General features: G+C 44.2%; 1 protein-coding gene across 1 annotated transcript; it reads right to left on the bottom strand.

The window, feature by feature from the left end:
- Positions 1–6,589: 6,589 nt before the first annotated feature.
- Positions 6,590–6,967, bottom strand: LOC137838301 (uncharacterized). Its single transcript, XM_068647552.1, has one exon. It carries the CDS (start codon positions 6,965–6,967, stop codon positions 6,590–6,592), a length of 378 nt encoding a protein of 125 aa, XP_068503653.1.
- Between the last annotated feature and the right edge of the window lie 11,148 nt (positions 6,968–18,115).

The following is an 18,115-nucleotide window of genomic DNA, read 5'->3' as shown; positions in this document are numbered from 1 at the left end:
AAGACTTGAATGATTTGGTTCAACTATGTATCAAGGTTGAACAATAAAATTTAAGGAAAACTTCAAGTTGTAAGGAAGGTTCATACTCCAACTCCTATCCAAGAAGAGAGTTTAAAAGGAAGGAGAGTACACTTAAGGAAAAACCTAAAGAGACTCCCAAAAATTTAAGTAAAGATATGCTCACTCCACCCATTCGCACTAGGGATGTCAAGTGTTTCAAATGTTTTGGAAGAGGCCATGTGCAAGCTCAATGCCCAAACCAAAGAGCCTTGTTTCTAAAGAGCATAGATGAGTATACTAGTTGTGATGAAGCACCTAGTGAGAAAAAAGAGGGGGAGGATAATGAAAGAGTATATCCTTGTGAGGTGGAATTAATGATGATTAGGAGGACCCTCAACAACCAAACTAGTATAGAACTAGAAACACAAAGAGAGAACATCTTTCACACAAGATGCAAAGTTTTAGAAAACATATGTTCTCTCATTGTGGATAATGGTTCTTGCTGCAATTGTTGTAGCCCTATGATGGTTGAAAAGCTAAGTCTACAAGTAGTCTCTCATCCAAAACCTTACAAACTTCAATGGATTAATGAAGATGGGGAACTAACTGTAGACAAACAAGTGAAAGTCGACTTTTCTATAGGTAACTACAAAGATAATGTTTTATGTGATGTAGTTCCTATGGAGGCTTGCCACATCTTATTGGGCAGACCTTGGCAATTTGACAAGAAAACCATGCACAATGGTCTAACCAATGAGATTACCTTCACCCATAATCAAAAGAAGTTTTTACTTAATCCTTTACCACATTCACAAGTGGTGAGAGATCAAGTACAAATGAAACAAAAGAGGGATGAAGAGAAAAAAAAAATCAAAACAAAAAAAGAGAGAACCCTTAGGGAGCAAAAGGAATGGGAGAAGAGTGTTCCTTCCCACAAGGTCATTCAACAAGACAATCCATCTAAAAATACCTTTGCAAATATGTTTCTTGTTGAACAACCTCAAAGCCTTAACTTTTGTAAAGGAACACTTGCAAGCATAGTGAAAAAAGAATCCTTAAAGGAGGATTGCATAGATAAAAATGTAGTAGATTTTTTGCATATGTGCTAAAATATCATCAAGTGAAGGTCAAGTTATCTATAGGCATCTACCAAAATAAATTTTTATGTGAGGTAGTGCCTAAAGAAACTAGTCATGTCTCATTGAGACGACCATTGCAAAGTGTTCAAATTTCCATGATCAATGGTCGTACCAACAAGATTACCTTCACACATAAAAAAGAGATTCTTCATGAAGGAGAACTCATGGGCCAATTTAGAGTTGATAAAACTCTAGAGCTTTTAAAAGGAAAATTCTTTTGGCCACCCATGAGGAAAGATGTTCAAAGACATTACCCTAGATGTATTTCTTATTTTAAAATTAACTCTAAGGCAATGTCTCATGAACTCCATGCTCCTTCACCTTTTGCAAGTGCTCCATGGGAAGACATAAACATAGATTTTATATTAGAACTTCCTAGGACAACAAAAGGTTTTGATTCCATTTTTATGGTTATGGATAAGCTCTTCTTTAGAGAAGTGATAAGACTTCATGGTTTATCTCCAAGCATAGTGTTGGATAGAGCTCCAAAATTTGAAAACCATTTTTTGAGGATTCTTTTGGAAAAACTTGGAACTAAGTTGAACTCTTCAAATTCTTATCATCCTCAAACGAATGGTCAAAATGAAGTTGAAAATATAGCTTTTTCTACTATGCCTAGAGTAATCATGAGAGGCAAACACAACTCTAGGGATGAGTATGCATACAATAGAGTAGTTCACAAGACTACTAATATTTCTCCATTTAAAGTTGTATATGGGTTTAATCCTCTTTCTCCTTTAGACTTGCTACCACTTCCTAATCCACAAGAATTTGTGCTTAAGGAAGAAGTAACAAAAAATGAATATGTTAAAATGCATGAGAGGATTAAAGAACAAATACAACAACCAAAAGAGAAATATTGTAAAAAGTTGTCAAAAACAATAGAAAAACAAAAAGAATGGTTGTTATAATATATGGCTTTAAACTAGAGGGGTGGTGAATTGTTTAAAAAGGGTTTTTATAAACTTTTAAGCCTTGAATGAAAATACTTCAAGAAAACCTTGATTAAGAAATCAGGTTTTCAAAACATAAAGCAAAAGGCACAATACTAGTAAAAACAATCGGTTGTTTATACCAGTTAGCAAATATCAAAACTGAATTTAAAGAGTTAGGGATAGAGAGATTGCACATAGATGTTTATACTGGTTCACTCCAACACCAGAGCTACTTCTAGTCTTCTCAGAAACCCTGAGGAAATCCACTAAGCAATCACAACTTGATCACTTACACCACAACCAAGAGAAAGACCTTGAACACCTCAAGACACACACTCTTCTTGGCCAACACACCAACACCAAGATTGTTGATCTTGATCCCCTCAAGAACACACAACCAATCTCAGCAAACACAGAAACGAATACTTGTTTCACAGAGTACAAGGATAATCTGAAATCAATACAAGCGAATCCTATTCCACAAACTTTGATCAATCACAAACTTTCATCAAAATCAGCTCTTTGAAAAACTCAAAAACTCTTTTCAAAATCAGATTCAGATTGTTTATTCTGTTTTTCTGAATTTATTCAAAGATGTAGTTTGTTATCAAATCTTAACAAACTCTTATATTGCATTAAAAGATTGGTCAAAGCATTTAATGACTGGAGCGTAAGCAGTTTAAATCATTTAAAGCTCAGTCAAAGATAAAAACAGTTTTTCTGTTATGGTCCCAAAACAAACAAGCGGTTGTTTCCTCGAATCAATCGGTTGTTTTGGTTCTTAACAGTTCAACCATTTGAAAAATAGTTTTCAATCTTTTTGTCAAAACATCTAAGTATAAACAATCGGTTGTTTCGACAAAACAATCGGTTGTTTTAACTTAGTTTGAAAACATTTTACTTTCACAAAGATTGAGATGCTTATGCTTTAGATTCGATCAAGGGGTGGATTACAATACTCAAACTACCCCAGAACTATACTAAACCAGCACAGCAATAGCAAGCACAGCCAAGGCTTCAACATCCTTCAAAGGGTTTGGATTCTTCAAAGCTTGAACACCACTTGGTTCAACAATGGCAACTTCATAAAATTGATTTTTATACAACTGCTATTTGTCATAAACTCTAGTGTAGAATAGTTTTTACATTTTTGTTAAAAGTAGCATAGTTTAATTCTTTTGTAATTGTGTTGAAACATGCAAAGTGGTACTTAGAAGGTTAACCTAAGTTCAATTAGAAATTCCTACTTCTAATTGAACCTAGGTCCGACCCACATTTAACCTAGAGTGAGTGAAAGGTTCTAGAGTTTCTAGCACATGGAAGCATTCTAGAATCTACCTCACATGGGCTGAAATAGGTCCCACTTCACATGTGCCAACACTTTTGAATTTCCCTCTCTTTTCTCTTTTCATTTTCAGCCCACTCTTGCTATATATAGAGGAGTTTGGGTCATGTAAATTCAGGATTAATACATGAGTGAATTGCTGCCAAAATTGTGCCAATATCACTCTTTGCCCAAAACCTCTAGGTTAGGCTCTTAATCTTCCTAAACCGTCACCTTCCAAGTAGAGTTGGCCTCACCACTCTCAAATCCTACCTATCATGCACCTTCAAGGTCACCACCACTCCAATTCATGAAGCTTCCACAAATCACCTTCAAATCTGAAAAGAGGAGGACACAAATCCATCACCGCCTCCCCTTCTCGAGGTTCGAACGTGCTCTCCTCACAGAGATCAACGTGGCCCCTGCCCAGCTGCACGCTAACATGTTGGGCCTTTGTGCGGGCCTTCGCAATCCTCTGCGATCATCTTGGCCATCCACCCTCTGTAGACGTCTTCCTCTATTTCTTCAAGGCAAAGAAGTCGGGGAAGAAGTTGTGGCTAAGCTTCAATGGTGTGGCGGGGAGAGTCCTCCTGACTATTTTCGAACAATCTTATAAGGGCTTCAAGAAGAAATTCTTGAAGATATGTTGCAGCATCCACGACCCTACCCTACTGGATGACTTCCCACTTTACTGGGTAGAGAAACCGGGAGTCAAGAAACCCAAAAGTCTTGAGGAGTTGACTCCTTCTAATCGTGAGACGTGCCAGCTTCTCTCGAACTTGGGTGTGGTGTTTGACACGGCTGAGCTAATCAAGCTCGAGTTCTGTGCCAAGGCTCTTAAGAGATATATTGGTACCTTTACCATTTCTGCTTCATCCTTGTCTTTACTTTTACTTGTCCATTTTTGTCAATTGCATGTTGCGTTGAGCCAACTTCTTACGCCTTGTTGTTTTTATGCAGACATGACTCTTAACAAGGAGAAGAAGAAAAAGCTGGCCGACTTGCTTGCTAAGCGCAGGGCCGCTGCTGCTGGCGTGGGTACTTCGACCCCTCCTCCTTCTGCCACCTCTACTCCCAACTCATCCGAACCAGCCTCTGGTGTCAACAAGCTAAAAGGGGTGGTGGTGGCTACTGGTACAGAAGACAAGGACACCTCCTCGGGCCTTGTCTTCAAGAGGCAAAAGGTTGGCGACGTCGAGGTGCCATCGCATTCGGCGACTTATGGCCGTGCGCCATCCTTCAGGGACAACCTTTCAAGCGCTTTTTCCCCTCACGACCTTATCGTGCATGAAGGCGGGGGGAGAGCGCTCCTGAAGATCGTAAGGCACCTTCCGCTGTCGAGCTCCCCTCCATCCTCAAACAAGCCCTTAGACGTTTTCAAGACAAAGAGGTGGTGAAGAGCTTGAGTGAGAACCTCCTCCAAGACCGCGTGGCTCAAAGCCTCGGGGACTTCCTCATCGCGTCCAGCCTCGCTCTGAGTAAGGCGCAAGATGCACAAGACTCGTAGGCTGACACAACGAAGCTAAGGGAAGAGCTAGCTCTCCATGCCAAGACCTTCTCTAAGCGCGAAACGATCATGTATCAGGAGCTGGCAAGTCTTCGTCAATCTAAGAAGGAGGTCAAAAGGCTTATTTTTAAGAAGTCTCAAGAGGCCCTTCAAACTGAGGCGAAGATCTTACCTTTCCGCAATGTGGTGGCCGACCTGAGGGAGAAGGTCGAGGAGGCCCAGGCCAAAATGGCCAAGCTGGAGGAGAGGGCCACCCAATTCGAGGTTCAACTGAGCCAAGTGGAGGGGGAGCTAGCTGAGAAGGTTGAACTCTTCAGGAAGACAGAAGAAGAACTTACCAACGACGCCGCCGATGCTTATGGCGAGGGGTTCCAAGATGCTATGGCTAAGTTTGCCTACATGGATCCAGAGGTGGATCTTTCCCCTTTCGCAGAGTTGAAGTGGGTCTTCGATGGGCAACTCGTGCGTAGAGAGTAACTTCTTTATGTAATTTAACTTCTTGATAAACAATTCGGTCCTTCTTTATATATATTTATGAGCATCTGCTCTTTCTTTTAATCTCCTCGTCTTAGCCACTTTTTCTTGTATTAACTTCGACTAACAACGTCTTCGACATAGATTCACCTCTTAGGTAGCGTGCTTAACTCCATCTGCTTTAACTTCTCTTGACCTTTATTGTCTTCAAGGAACTGGTGACATGTGCGCAAACCCTTAATTAACCTAATCTTTGTCGTACGAGGATAAGAAAAACTCCTCCTGCTGTTTTGATTTTTCTCTTGCAAGATACGGGAAAGGTCTCCCTGCTGATCTCATCCCTGCCCTCTTCAGGTCGACGGGCATGCCTTGTTAGTAACACTGGTGAACCATACTGTTCCCGACCTTGCTTCATGAGAGCAAGAGTGAATTTAACTGGCAAACCATATTGTTCATCCCTGGTGTTCCCACACAAGAGGGGGGCTCACTTAGGAACCATACTATCCCCCAGCCTTGATGTTTCTAACCTAAGGGAATGATTCCTATCTGACCTCGTCCTCTCCCATGGGGCAAGGGAGGATGTAACTGTCAAACCATGTTGTTCGACCTTGGTGTTCCCACGTAAGAGGGAGGCTCAATGAGGAACCACACTATTCCCAATCTTGGTGTTTCTAACCCAAGTGAGCGGTTCTTAACTGACCTCGTCCTCGCCCTTGGGGCAAGGGAGGATGTAACTTTAAACCATACTTGTTCGACCTTGGCATTCCCACACAAGAGGGAGGCTCACTGAGGAACCATATTATTCCCAGTCTCGGTGTTTCTAACCATAGTGAACAGTTCTTAACTGACCTCGTCATTGTTGTACGAAGTCAAGGGTCACGTTCTTAATAACTGACCGCAACCTTGCTATATGCAGCCAAGGGACAGGTCTGAATAACTGACCGCAACCTTGCTGTAGAAAGTCAAGGGGCAGGTCTTTAACGATTGAACCATACTATTCTCAGCCTGGGTGAACTCACACAACAGGGAGGCTCACTGAGGAACCATACTATTTTTGATCTTGGTGTATCACTCTAAGGGAGAGGTTCATTAACTGCACTGCACAACATATTTCTTAACTGAATAACTGAAATTTTATTGGGTGACCTCGTTAAAAAGCCTTTATAAGGGAAAAAGAGTGTCCCCTAAAACTGTGTACAATGCAAACAACTTAACTGAAATAAAAGTTAAGGTTGGTCGCGTTCCAAGTACGAGGGATCGCCCCACCTTCTAATGTCTCGAGCCTGTATGCTCCATTCCCAGGGGCCTTTGTCACTCTGAAAGGACCAGTCCACTTGGGGGACAACTTGTTCTCTAGCTGGTACGAGTGGGCGTTTTGCATCACCAGGTCGGCAACCTGGAACTGTCGAGGTCTCAGCTTGGAGCTGTATTTGTACTCCACCCTTCTCTTCAAGGCTTCAACCTTGATCCTTGCTTCCTCCCTTGCTTCGTCCAGTAGGTCCAGGTTCACCTTTCTCTCTTCATTGGAATCTTTGACCATGAAGTTCTGGAAACGTGGCGAGTTCTCCTGGATTTCTACTGGAATCATTGCGTCTGAACCATACACCAAGCTAAAGGGTGTTTCTCTGGTTGTGGACTGGGGAGTAGTGTGGTAAGCCCACACAATTCTAGGAACTTCTTTTGCCCAGGTCCCTTTGGCTTTATCTAGCCTTCTCTTCAAACCTCTTAGCAGAACTCGGTTGGCAGACTCGACCTTCCCGTTCGTCTGGGGGTGTTCGACAGATGCGAACACCTGCTCTACTCCCAGCTCCGTACATAGTTTGCCCAACTGTTCGCTCGCAAACTGGGTACCATTATCAGACTCCAACCGTTTTGGGATTCCAAAGCGGCACACTATGTTCTTCCACACAAAGTGTTGGATCTTGTGGGCTGTGATCTGCACTACTAGCTCAGCCTCTATCCATTTTGTGAAATATTCTATGGGAACCACGAGGTACTTCATCTGCCACACTGCTAAAGGAAAAGGCCCCAGAATGTCGATCCCCCAAGTATGAAATGGCCATCTATAGATCGACCTCAGCTCCTCTGGAGATGCCTTGTGCTAGTCAGCATGTAGTTGGCACTGCCTGCACCGCTGTGCATACCCCGTGCAGTCTTCCCTTATGGTTGGCCAGTAATATCCTGCACGAATGGCCTTTGATGAGAGATATCGGTCGTCGATGTGGCTACCGCATATCCCTTCATGCAGCTCTGCCATAATGCGCGTGCATTGCTCACCATTCACACACCATGATAGGGTGGGTGAACCCATGCCTGAATAACTTTCCATGGATCAAGGTGTACTTGCTGGAATTTTTCTTGATTTTTCTAGCCTCTGCAAGCTTTAGCGGGAGTATCCCATCAGCCAAATAGCGTTGGTAGGGTGTCATCCAAGTTTCTCTTGTTTCGACTTGGTAAACCTGCGACGACCTCTTCCCAGCAATTGAGTACATGCTTATTCTAGGCATTTTTAACGTCTCCTGTGTTAACGACCGATGACTCCTCCTTACCCTTTTCGATGTGCTGATATGTTGAACTTCTGTCATATTGTCTAGGGTATTTCGAGGTGTCCTCAGGGTCTCCTGAATAATTGTCCTCTGTCTGCCCCCCTTTCCCGAATTGGCGAGCTTTGCAAGCAAGTTTGCTCGGGCATTCTGTTCTCTGGGTACGTGGACTAACTCGAACACCTCGAACGTCTCCCGTAGAACCTAGATGTACTCTAGATATGCGACCTTCTGGGGGTATTTAGCCTGGTATTCCCTCGTGACCTGACTTGTGACTAACAAGGAGTCACTCTTTGCCAGCAAACCTTTCGCACCCATCTCTTTTGCTAGCAGCATTCCAGCGATCAGGGTCTCATACTCTGCCTGGTTGTTACTGGCCTTGAAAGCGAACCGCATGGCCTTCTCAATTAGCAACCCATTCGGCCCTTCCAAGATGACACCAGCCCCACTACCTTGTTGGTTGGAGGGACCATCTACAGAGAGTACCCATCTGAAACCTTATCCTTCTTGGTGCCTGGCTGCCGAAGAGAGCTCTACTACGAAGTCAGCATAAACCTGGCCTTTAATGGGGCCTCTAGGCTCATACTGCACATCGAACTCTGATAGCTCTACCGCCCATCGCACCATCCTGCCTGCCACATCTGGCTTTTGTAAGACCTTGCGAATTGGAAGGTCTATCATCACTATTATGGTAAAGCTTTGAAAGTAATGGCGAAGTCTTCGCGCTAAGAACACTACTGCTAGAGCCGCTTTCTCTATGGCCCGGTATCTCACCTCTGGCCCCTGCAACACTTTGCTAACAAAGTAGATCGGCTTCTGCACCTGGTCCTACTTTTGCAGCAGAACCGAACTGATCGTCTTTTCTGTAACCGCGAAGTATAGACGAAGTGCAGTACATAGCTGTGGCTTGCACAACTTGAGTGGACTGGCTAGGTACTCTTTCTGCTTTAAGAACGCCTCTTCGCACTTTCTGGTCCATACAAACCTATTGTTTCTCATCAGGCACTGGAAATAAGGATGCCCCTTATCTCCTTCTGCCGATACGAATCTGGACAGAGTGACCATGTGCCCTGTCAATTGCTGCACCTCCTTAACTGAGATCGGGCTCCTCATTGCTATTATCGCAATGCCCTTCTCAAGATTCGCTTCTATCACACATTCAGTGAGTAGGAACCCCAAGAACTTGCCTGCTTCTACCCCGAACACGCACTTTTCTGGGTTCAACTTTAACCTGTACTTGGCTATTGTGGTGAATAGCTCCTCTAGGTCTGCTACGTGTTGCTCCCTCTGCTGGGAGGTTACCACCATGTCGTGTACATATGCTTGGACATTCCGCCTAGCATGGGCGCTAACACTCTGTCCATCATCCTTTGGTATGTCGCCCCTGCATTTTTAAGCCCAAAGGGCATCACCTTATAATAGTAACAAGAAATTTTTGTCATGAACACCGTCTTGCACTCGTCCCTGGGATGCATCATGATCTGGTTGTAACCAGAAAAGGCATCCAGGAAGCTGAGTAGTCTGCAGTTGGACGCACTGTCTACCAAAGCATCAATATTAGGGAATGTGTAGGAGTCCTTTGGACAGGCCTTGTTGAGCTCTTTGAAGTCAACACAATCCTTCATTTCCCGTTGGCCTTCTTCACTTGCACCACATTGGCTAGCCACTCAGGGTACTGAATCTCCCTGATGTGGCCAGCTATCAGCAGTTTCTCTGTTTCTTCTCTGACGACCCGACGCCTCTCCTCGTTGAACTTTCGTCTTCTTTGGCGAACAGGTCGGACCTGGGGGTCCATGGTGAGACGATGACACATGAAGTCAGGATCTATTCCAAGCATGTCAGAGGCAGACCATGCAAAAGCATCAAGGTGCCGCGCTATGACTTCAACAATCTGATCCTGTGTCTCTTGGCCTAAGGATTTACCAAGCTTGAACATCTTCCCACCGATCTCCCTCTCTGACATGTCTTCGACGAGTTCGGGCCGTCTCTCCCGGGCGATCTCTGCCCGGTGACCCCTTATTCCCTTGGAGGCTGAGCGGTAACAACGAACACTCCTTTTTTCATCTTGAGGCTATTCTCGTAACATTTCTTGGCCTCTTTCTGGTCAGACTTGAAGGTGATCATCGTACCCTAGAGGGAAGGAAGATTCATCTTCATATGCCTCGTAGAGGCAATTGCTCCAATCCTGTTCAAAGTAGGTCTACCTAACAGTATATTGTATACTGATGGGGCGTTAACAACAAGATACCTGACGTTGGCAGTGCGTGAAGTTGTGCCATCTGTGAAGGTCGTCCTCAGCTTTATATGCCCACGCACTTCTACCTGGTATCCAGCGAAACCATACAAGCAACTGGTATAAGGTCTCAACTGGTCTGGAGACAACTTCAACTTGTTGAAGGTTGACCAGAACATTACATCGGCTGATTTTCCTTGATCTACGAGGACGTAATGCACCCTTCTTCCTGTCGTTACTACCGAAATCACCACTGGGTCATTGTCATGTGGTATGACATCTTGGCGATCAGCCTTGGTAAAGACGAGGTCGACATCGGGAGTCTCATCTGCCTCCTATACCTCCATTGCCATCATCTCTCGTGCGTACTTATTCCGCTGGAAGGCGATGCATCCTCCTCTTGAAAATCCACCAGAGATGGTGTTGATTTCACCATGTGTGGGCACCTCGTGCCCCTGATCTATCCCCACGGCCACCAACGCCTAATCTTCCTACGGCTCCTAGGGGTAGTCCTTCAAGAATCCACTTTTCACCAGCTCATCCAATTGGTGCGCCAGGGCCAAGCAGTTGCGTATGGGGTGGCCATATGCTTGGTGGAATTCACACCAAGCGTTCTTGTTGGGCCCCATCTTTCTATCTGTCTTGGGGGGCATCTTCAATTTTGACGCTATGTTAGGAATAGCGATAAACTACTTGAGCTCTACACGAAAATTATGCTTTGGGGGCAGGTCTCTTCGCGTGCGCGTCCCTTTCTGGGGCTTCTCGTAGGGTTGTTGCTTCCCTGCGCCCTTCTTCTCTGTGGTCGCTTGTGCACCCTCATGGGCTGAGGTCGACCTGCTGCTCGAGGTCGGATAGGACCAACGAGACCACGTTTCTTTGTGACTCGATCGTCCGCAGCGATGTGCACCAATGCCCGACGCTTGATCTCGTTGAACGTCTTTGGGTAGAACCTCAGCAGTGATTCACTATAGGGTCCTGACAACATTCCCTTGACGAAGGCGTGCACCGTCATGGCCTCATCTGTGGGTTTCAACCGCACTACCTGAACTCCAAACCTGTTCAAGAACTCCTTTAAGGACTCCCCCTGGTACTGTTTAATGTCAAATACATGATAAGAGATTCGAGTGGGGGCCCTGTTAACGAGGTACTGGTCAAATTTAGTGATGTGTCCGTCAGGGAGGCTGACAAATCATTCCAATGTCGCGCCTGCCAATGTGCTCATAAGTTGCTTACAGTACACAGCGTCAGACCCCCCTGTGAGCATTATCTGGGTGTGGAATGTCGTGAGATGAGCCTCTGGGTCCTCTACACCTGTGAAGGTGAACTTCGGGCCCATAGATGTGGTTGGCAACGTTGTTTCCATAATCGCCTGAGAGAACGGTATGGGTGGGGCACGCTCGTCCATCGCGCGCTCCCCTGCTTGTTGCAAATCTCTGCGTAGTTCCTCATTGGTTCTGCAAAATTCTTCGTTGTCCGCCTTTGATGCGGCTATTTCAACCCTAGATGTCGTTACTGCCTCTTGGAGTGCACGCTACAACAGATCCTTGCCTCGTACTCCTCATACCGTTGGTAAAAACTCTTGACACGATTACGAGTGGGACCTTGTTTTATCGGGCCCCACGGTGGGCGCCAAATGTTCTTGCCGGTTGATTCGAATCGCAGTCTGTGGCCTTCCTATCTCCGCCTGAGAATTGTACTTCCTTTATAAAAGAATCTCTCACTTGCAAAGAAAAGGGGTGCCTTGACGGCCATTTGCACTCCGACGCTCAAGTCAGTATAAGGGCAAAGAAACACTAAGTGTATAAAGTAGTTTCAGTCTTAGAAACTGTGTACCTTATTAGGGTTCTTAGCACCCTTTATATAGGTTGAAACTAGGGTTTACCTTTCTTTCCTTACCCATGTCTAGGGTTCTTTGGAGAATGTCCCTGCGCCGCTATTACATAATCTTACTGTAATCTGGCACATGGAACTTCCCTTAATTGGAGTGCAACGACTAACAGAATGACCGCCTGGGTACCAACTTGTGCACCAAGTCTCTAGGCCATCTGTTCTGCGGGTACCCTAGGTATTCACGTGCCATGTATGCAGCTTCCTTTGGAAACCCTAAACCTAATGGGCCTTAGTGCTTCTAGGAGCTATTTACTCGTGTCGCGCCTGAATGCGTTATACACACCTCGTGCATGGATCCCTCGTGACTTAGGCTTTCCTCATATCTGATGTTTTTAACTGATAACTTAGTATAATTCTAGGGCCCACCTTACGTGCCCCCAATATAATTTTTCAGACCGTCGACGCCCGATCTCTCCCTCTTCTGGCGAGGTCTGATGGCGATCTCCAACGTTGAGGTCCATGGTATCGATGTTCGAAGACTGACCAACACCCTGATATGTGTATCTGGGGCCCACCTTACGTGGCTCATCTTTACTATCAAGCACCAGTGTGCGATGTCTGAGGTCAGCCACTGGAGTCGATGATTGAGGGTTAGTTGGTACACAAGGCTTGTGATGGCATTTGGGGTTTATCGGGATTTGATGTGACGATTGGGCTTTTCTAGGTGTTTTGCGGCGTCTTTGTGTGCTTGATATGACCCTCACTAATGAGGGGTTTTTTGGTGCCAATATTTAGGATAGTTGAATTTGAGAAGATCTAACGGTGGAGGCGATTGTGGCGTTTCGTATTCCGATACCCTTGAGGGTATAAATAGGGCGTCTCCAAAGTGTTGAGGCACTGTTTTTTTGTGCTTGTTTTCTCCGATAGCCGAGTGATTTTCTGTCTCGCCGAACGTCTTATATTTTTGCGCTCGTCCTTCCAATCTTTAAAGAGGTTAGTTATGTCTTCTTTGTCTCGTCCCACGTTTTCTTCTTCAGATTCCGCTTCTCCTCTTCCGTCTCCCTTTTCTTCGTCTCAGTCTTCTCCTTCGTCATCATCTGACTCCTCCATGATTGAGACTCTGTCGGTTGGGTTAATTTAGACGTTGCCCCTCTGTGGGATTCGTGAGGGAGGATTACTTGGCATATGCCTCTGATCGGTTGGGTTCTTCCGAGCAGCCGTCTCCTCAAGGGTTTGACTGGGTGGATCCGAAGGTGACCCAGATCACCTGTTCGTTCGTGAAAAGGGATGTGGTTGTTGAGTTTTTAGACTAGGTCGGTGTTTTGAAACAGGACGTGAGTTTAGATATAATAAGTATTGAGTCTTGTGAGCTTACCGATGTGGTATGCTCTGCTCAGTCATCTACTGAGCGCCTTTTCTTTTATATGTATGCTTGTTTGTTTTTGGACTTGTATGTCTCCCTTCCCTTTGACAATTTCACGATGAGTGTCCTTCGGGCTCTCCACTTGGCTCCTACGCAACTTCATCCCAACACCTGGGTGTTTGTACAGGCCTTCCGCCTTGTTTGTGATGTTTTTCGTCTATCTCCTACTCCTTCGACTTTTCTTAGCTACTATACTTCTCATCCAGCCAAACTGGCTCTGTGGCATTTGTTGGTCGGTCGTTCGGGCAACGTGCTTTTTGACTCATTTTCCACTTCTTATAAGAATTTTAAAGAAAAATTTCTCATGGTCTTTATTCGCCTTGAGGGGGTGAAGTATTTTTTCGATGAAGTTGGTCGGTCCAAGTTCCCCTTGTCTTGGACCAGTAAGCTGACCGAGTTTAAGGAATGGCCTCGTCCGCCTCTGAGTGCTGAGGAAAAAGAGATTTATTCTCTTTTTGACGGGCTCCCTTGTAAACTTCGTAGGCGGAAGCTCGTGGCCATTTACACGTCGCCCCAACGTTGGGAGGCCTTTGAGGGTATGATATTTTGCTTATTCTCAATCGGTCTTGGTCTTTTTCTTTGCTTGGATGATTGTTTGGTGATTTGAACTTGTCTTAGTTGATTTTTGCAGAAACCATGAGCCAATAGCTACCTCAGGCTAAGAATCTCGTGAATGCTTTTCGTGGGAGGGCCCTCCAGTGAGGAAAGGGTCGCCCTAGCATCCATACTGCGGCTGGGGGCATCCATGGGGCTACTGATGTGGGTCCGTCGGCCCCTACAGCTAAAAGCAAGAAGAGGCAAAGGGAGCGGGGTACCTACTGACACCTCCTCCTCCGCATCCCTCTCTTATTCGGGTGGACTCGCCAATGACTGATGACTTCGGTCGTCCTATTGACACCGCTATTGTCGGGGCTTCTGGTGGAGCTGTTGCTGAAGCGCGTAATTCACCAAGAACCCTGTTGGGGGCTGACGTGCGTTTTTCGAAGGGCGTGAAAGTTGGTATCGGTTCTTCCTCACATGCCACGGTGAAAGCCATTCCGGAGAATGACTTGTTGGACAGCGGCCTGGAGTTGTTCTGTCGTGGCCTTGTCTTAACCCGCGTGGGTGCTAATGCCCTTATTTGTCGTAGGGAGGAGATTGTTGTTGAACCAAGTGGTGTTCATGTTTTGAAGAATCCAAATCCTTTGAAGGATGGTGAAGCCTCTGCTTTGCTTGATGTTGCTGTGCTGGTTTAAGCTTTGTTCTGGGGTAGTTTATAAGTTGTAATCCACCCTTTGAAGGTGATAAACGAAACTGTGTATATTTTCTCCCTCTGGCAAACAACCTTTCTCTAGTCCCTTGAGCGTAGCCTCCAGACTCGAGCAAGCAACTAGAGTGTATTCTGGGAAAATTTGCCAAAAGTTCGAACCAACCCCGTTTCCAACATCTAAGGTTCTATTTAAACGCCTCTAGCATTTAAAGCGTCTTAAAGCACATTTAATTATGAAACGTTCAGCGCCTTTAAGACGTTTAAACCGCTTGGACCATTTAAAGTACCTTAAAAGCTTGAAACGTAAACTTTATTAAATAGCTTTAATTACCTTATACCTGACAAATGGATGTTGCTGTTTTGACTTGGCTGCTATTACACGTGGAGGGCCTCACAGCACCGTGACCCCACTTGGGTGTATTTCCTCGTGTGAGTCCTCCTACCTGGGAGTGCATCTGCGCAAGGGGTGCCAACTCATGCCCCCAAACCTCTAGTCACTCGCTTTGAGAGCGTATCTACCTTCCTCTCGTACCCTGCACCTGGCTAACCCTGGGCGTGACGCTTCTCATGAGTCGTAACTATCCCAAGGGCCTCTCTGGGGCGACATGGGCACTTCACGAGTCAGATTGCTCTCCACTGGCGCTATTACTATGGCCTTGAAGCCATCTTTCTCTTCTCTTTATTTCTACCCCGGGTTATCGGGGTTTGAGGCCTTCCCATGGCTTCACTCCCTCCATGGTCGTTCCTACCCATGGGTATCGGGGAGAAACACTGTGATTGCCTTGCTTTTGCGACATTTTACCTTGGCGACGCCGTACCTTGGCGACGCGTGCTCTAGGCAACGCCTTATCTTGGCGACGCTTCCTCTTGGCGACGCCTTGCCTTGGCGATGTTTGCCCTTGGCGTCGCCTCACCTAGGCGGCGCCTTATGTTGACTTTGACCTCGACGCTGACTTTGACCTTGACTTTGTCAACGCCCGGGTACGGGACGGTACATAATCTTTGTAATCTGTTGAACAATTTGTTTCTGTGCTTGCTGAGATTGGCTGTGTGTTCTTGAGGTGTTCAAGATCAGCAATATTAGTGTTGGCCAAAGAGAGTGTGTTTCTTGAGGTGTTCAAGGTGTGGTTGCTTATTGGATTTCCTCAGGGTTTCTGAAAAGACTAGGTGTAGCTCTGGTTTGGAGTGAACCAGTATAAACAAATGTGTACAATCTCTCTATCTCTAACTCTTTAATTTCAGTTTATTTGTTGTTTGCTGGTATAAACAACCAATTGTTTTTCTGGTATTACAGCTTTTGCTTGCTATTTTGGCTAACTGAATTGCTGAATCAATTGGTTTCTGAGATAAATTCATTCTAAGTTTGAAAAGTTTGCGAAAACCCTCTTTAAACAATTCACTCCCCCTCTAGTTTAAAGCCATCTTTTCTAACAATTGGCATCAAGAGCTTGGTTCTTGAAAGTCATTCAAGTTTATCCTAAAAATCTTTTTAATGGCTGATAGACTACCTTTTGGGGAAGGTGCTTCAATTAACAGACCACCTTTGTTTTGTGGTTTAAACTACCAGTTTTGGAAAGTTAGAATGAAAATATTTATGGAATCTCTTGACAAAGGAATTTGGGATGCAATTGAAAATGGTCCTTTGATCCTAAAGTTTGAAAAGGATGGATCTCTCATTGAGAAGCCATGGTCTCAATGGACTGATGCAGAAAGCAAAAAGGCCAAATTCGATTGCATTGCCAAAAATATTATAACCTCTGCTTTAAATTATGATGAGTTTTTCAGGGTCTCACAATGCAAATCATCAAAAGAAATGTGGGAAACTTTGGAAGTCTCTCATGAAGGAACAAATGAGGTGAAAATAGCTAGAAAGCATGCTCTCATCCAAGAGTACGAGATGTTTAGAATGCTTAAAGGAGAAACAATAGCTGAGGTGCAGAAAAGGTTTACACACATCATCAATCACCTTATGAGCCTAGACAAGACTTTTAACAAAGAAGAGTTGAACATCAAGATCTTGAAATGTCTTGATAGAGCATGGCATCCAAAGGTAACTGCTATTTCCGAATCTAAAGATCTAACATCATTAAGTGTTGCTTCTTTGTTTGGAAAGCTTAGGGAACATGAGCTAGAGATGAATAGACTCAATGTTCAAGAGAGTGAAGATAAGCACACAAGGAGCATAGCCTTGAAAGCATCCAAGCACAAGGGAAAGCAAGATTCAAGTGATGATAATGATGATAGTGATGAGGAAAATCTTAGCTTGCTGTCAAGAAAGTTCAGCAAATTCCTAAAGAGAAACCGCAACAAAAACAACAACAAGGATAGGTATGGAAACAAGAAACCCAATGAATTTAATTCAAATAACTATACTTGTTTTGGTTGTGGTGAGCAAGGTCATATAAAGACAGATTGTCCTAACAAGAGCAAAGAGGAAAAGACTAGTTGCAAGGAGAAGAAAGGCAAGACAAAAAGAGCCTACATAGCTTGGGATGAAAATGAGGTGTCAACATCAAGTTCTTCATCAAGTGAAGATGAAAAAGCAAACATATGTTTGGTAGCTGAAAATGATGATGAATCTTGCAACTCAAGTGAGGTAAGTTCATGTGCTTCCTTAAATGAACAAAATTATAGTAAATTGCTTGAAGCTTTTCAAGAAACACATGATGAAGCTAATAGATTGGTTCTTTCAAACAACCGATTGAAAGATCTTAACAGTGGGCTTGAAAAGAAAGTTAAATCACTTGAAGAGGATCTGAGAAAAGCAAAAAGTGATTTTGAAAAATTGGAAAATCATTTCAAAAATGCCTCTTGCAAGTGTGATACTCTCATTTGCACAAATTGTGAAAATCTTGAGAAAAAGGTTCACTATCTTGTTGAAACTGTGGACAAGCTTTCAAAGGGGAAATCAAACTTTGAGAATGTCTTGGCATCTCAAAGCTGTGTTTTTGGAAAGGCTGGTTTAGGCTTCAATCCACAGAACAAGCAAGATAGGTTTTCAAAAAGTTTTTCAAGAAAATCAGAAAAACAACCGATTGTTAAGACGAAACAACCGGTTGTTACATGCTTTTACTGCATGAAGAAAGGCCACTCTGTTAGATTCTGTAAAATTAGAAAATATTATGTTCCTAAAGGTTTTATGAAATGTATTCCTAAGGGATGTGATGTTTCTAACTGCAAAGAAAATTCAAACGAACCCAAATTTGTAAGGGGACCAAATCTTGCTACTTGAAATTGTTTATGCAGGAAAAATAAAGAGAAAAAGAAGAATTGAGCCATCTGATCAAGCTGTTGAAGAAAAAGGCAGTCATTGAAGCTGAATCAATGCTATGCAAAAGATCTAAACAGTGAAAAGGAGTTTTCTTGATCAACAAGCAATTGGCTCATTGAAGAATCAACATAAGGATAAAACTTTCCTTTATTTGTTCTCAATTTCTGTTTCAAAGTTATTTCTTGTG

This window comes from Phaseolus vulgaris, chromosome 4 (genome assembly GCF_000499845.2).
Source record: "Phaseolus vulgaris cultivar G19833 chromosome 4, P. vulgaris v2.0, whole genome shotgun sequence".
Taxonomy (NCBI): Eukaryota; Viridiplantae; Streptophyta; class Magnoliopsida; order Fabales; family Fabaceae; genus Phaseolus; species Phaseolus vulgaris.
Note: the sequence above shows the minus strand (reverse complement) of the source record. Positions and strands in the feature narration are given on the sequence as shown.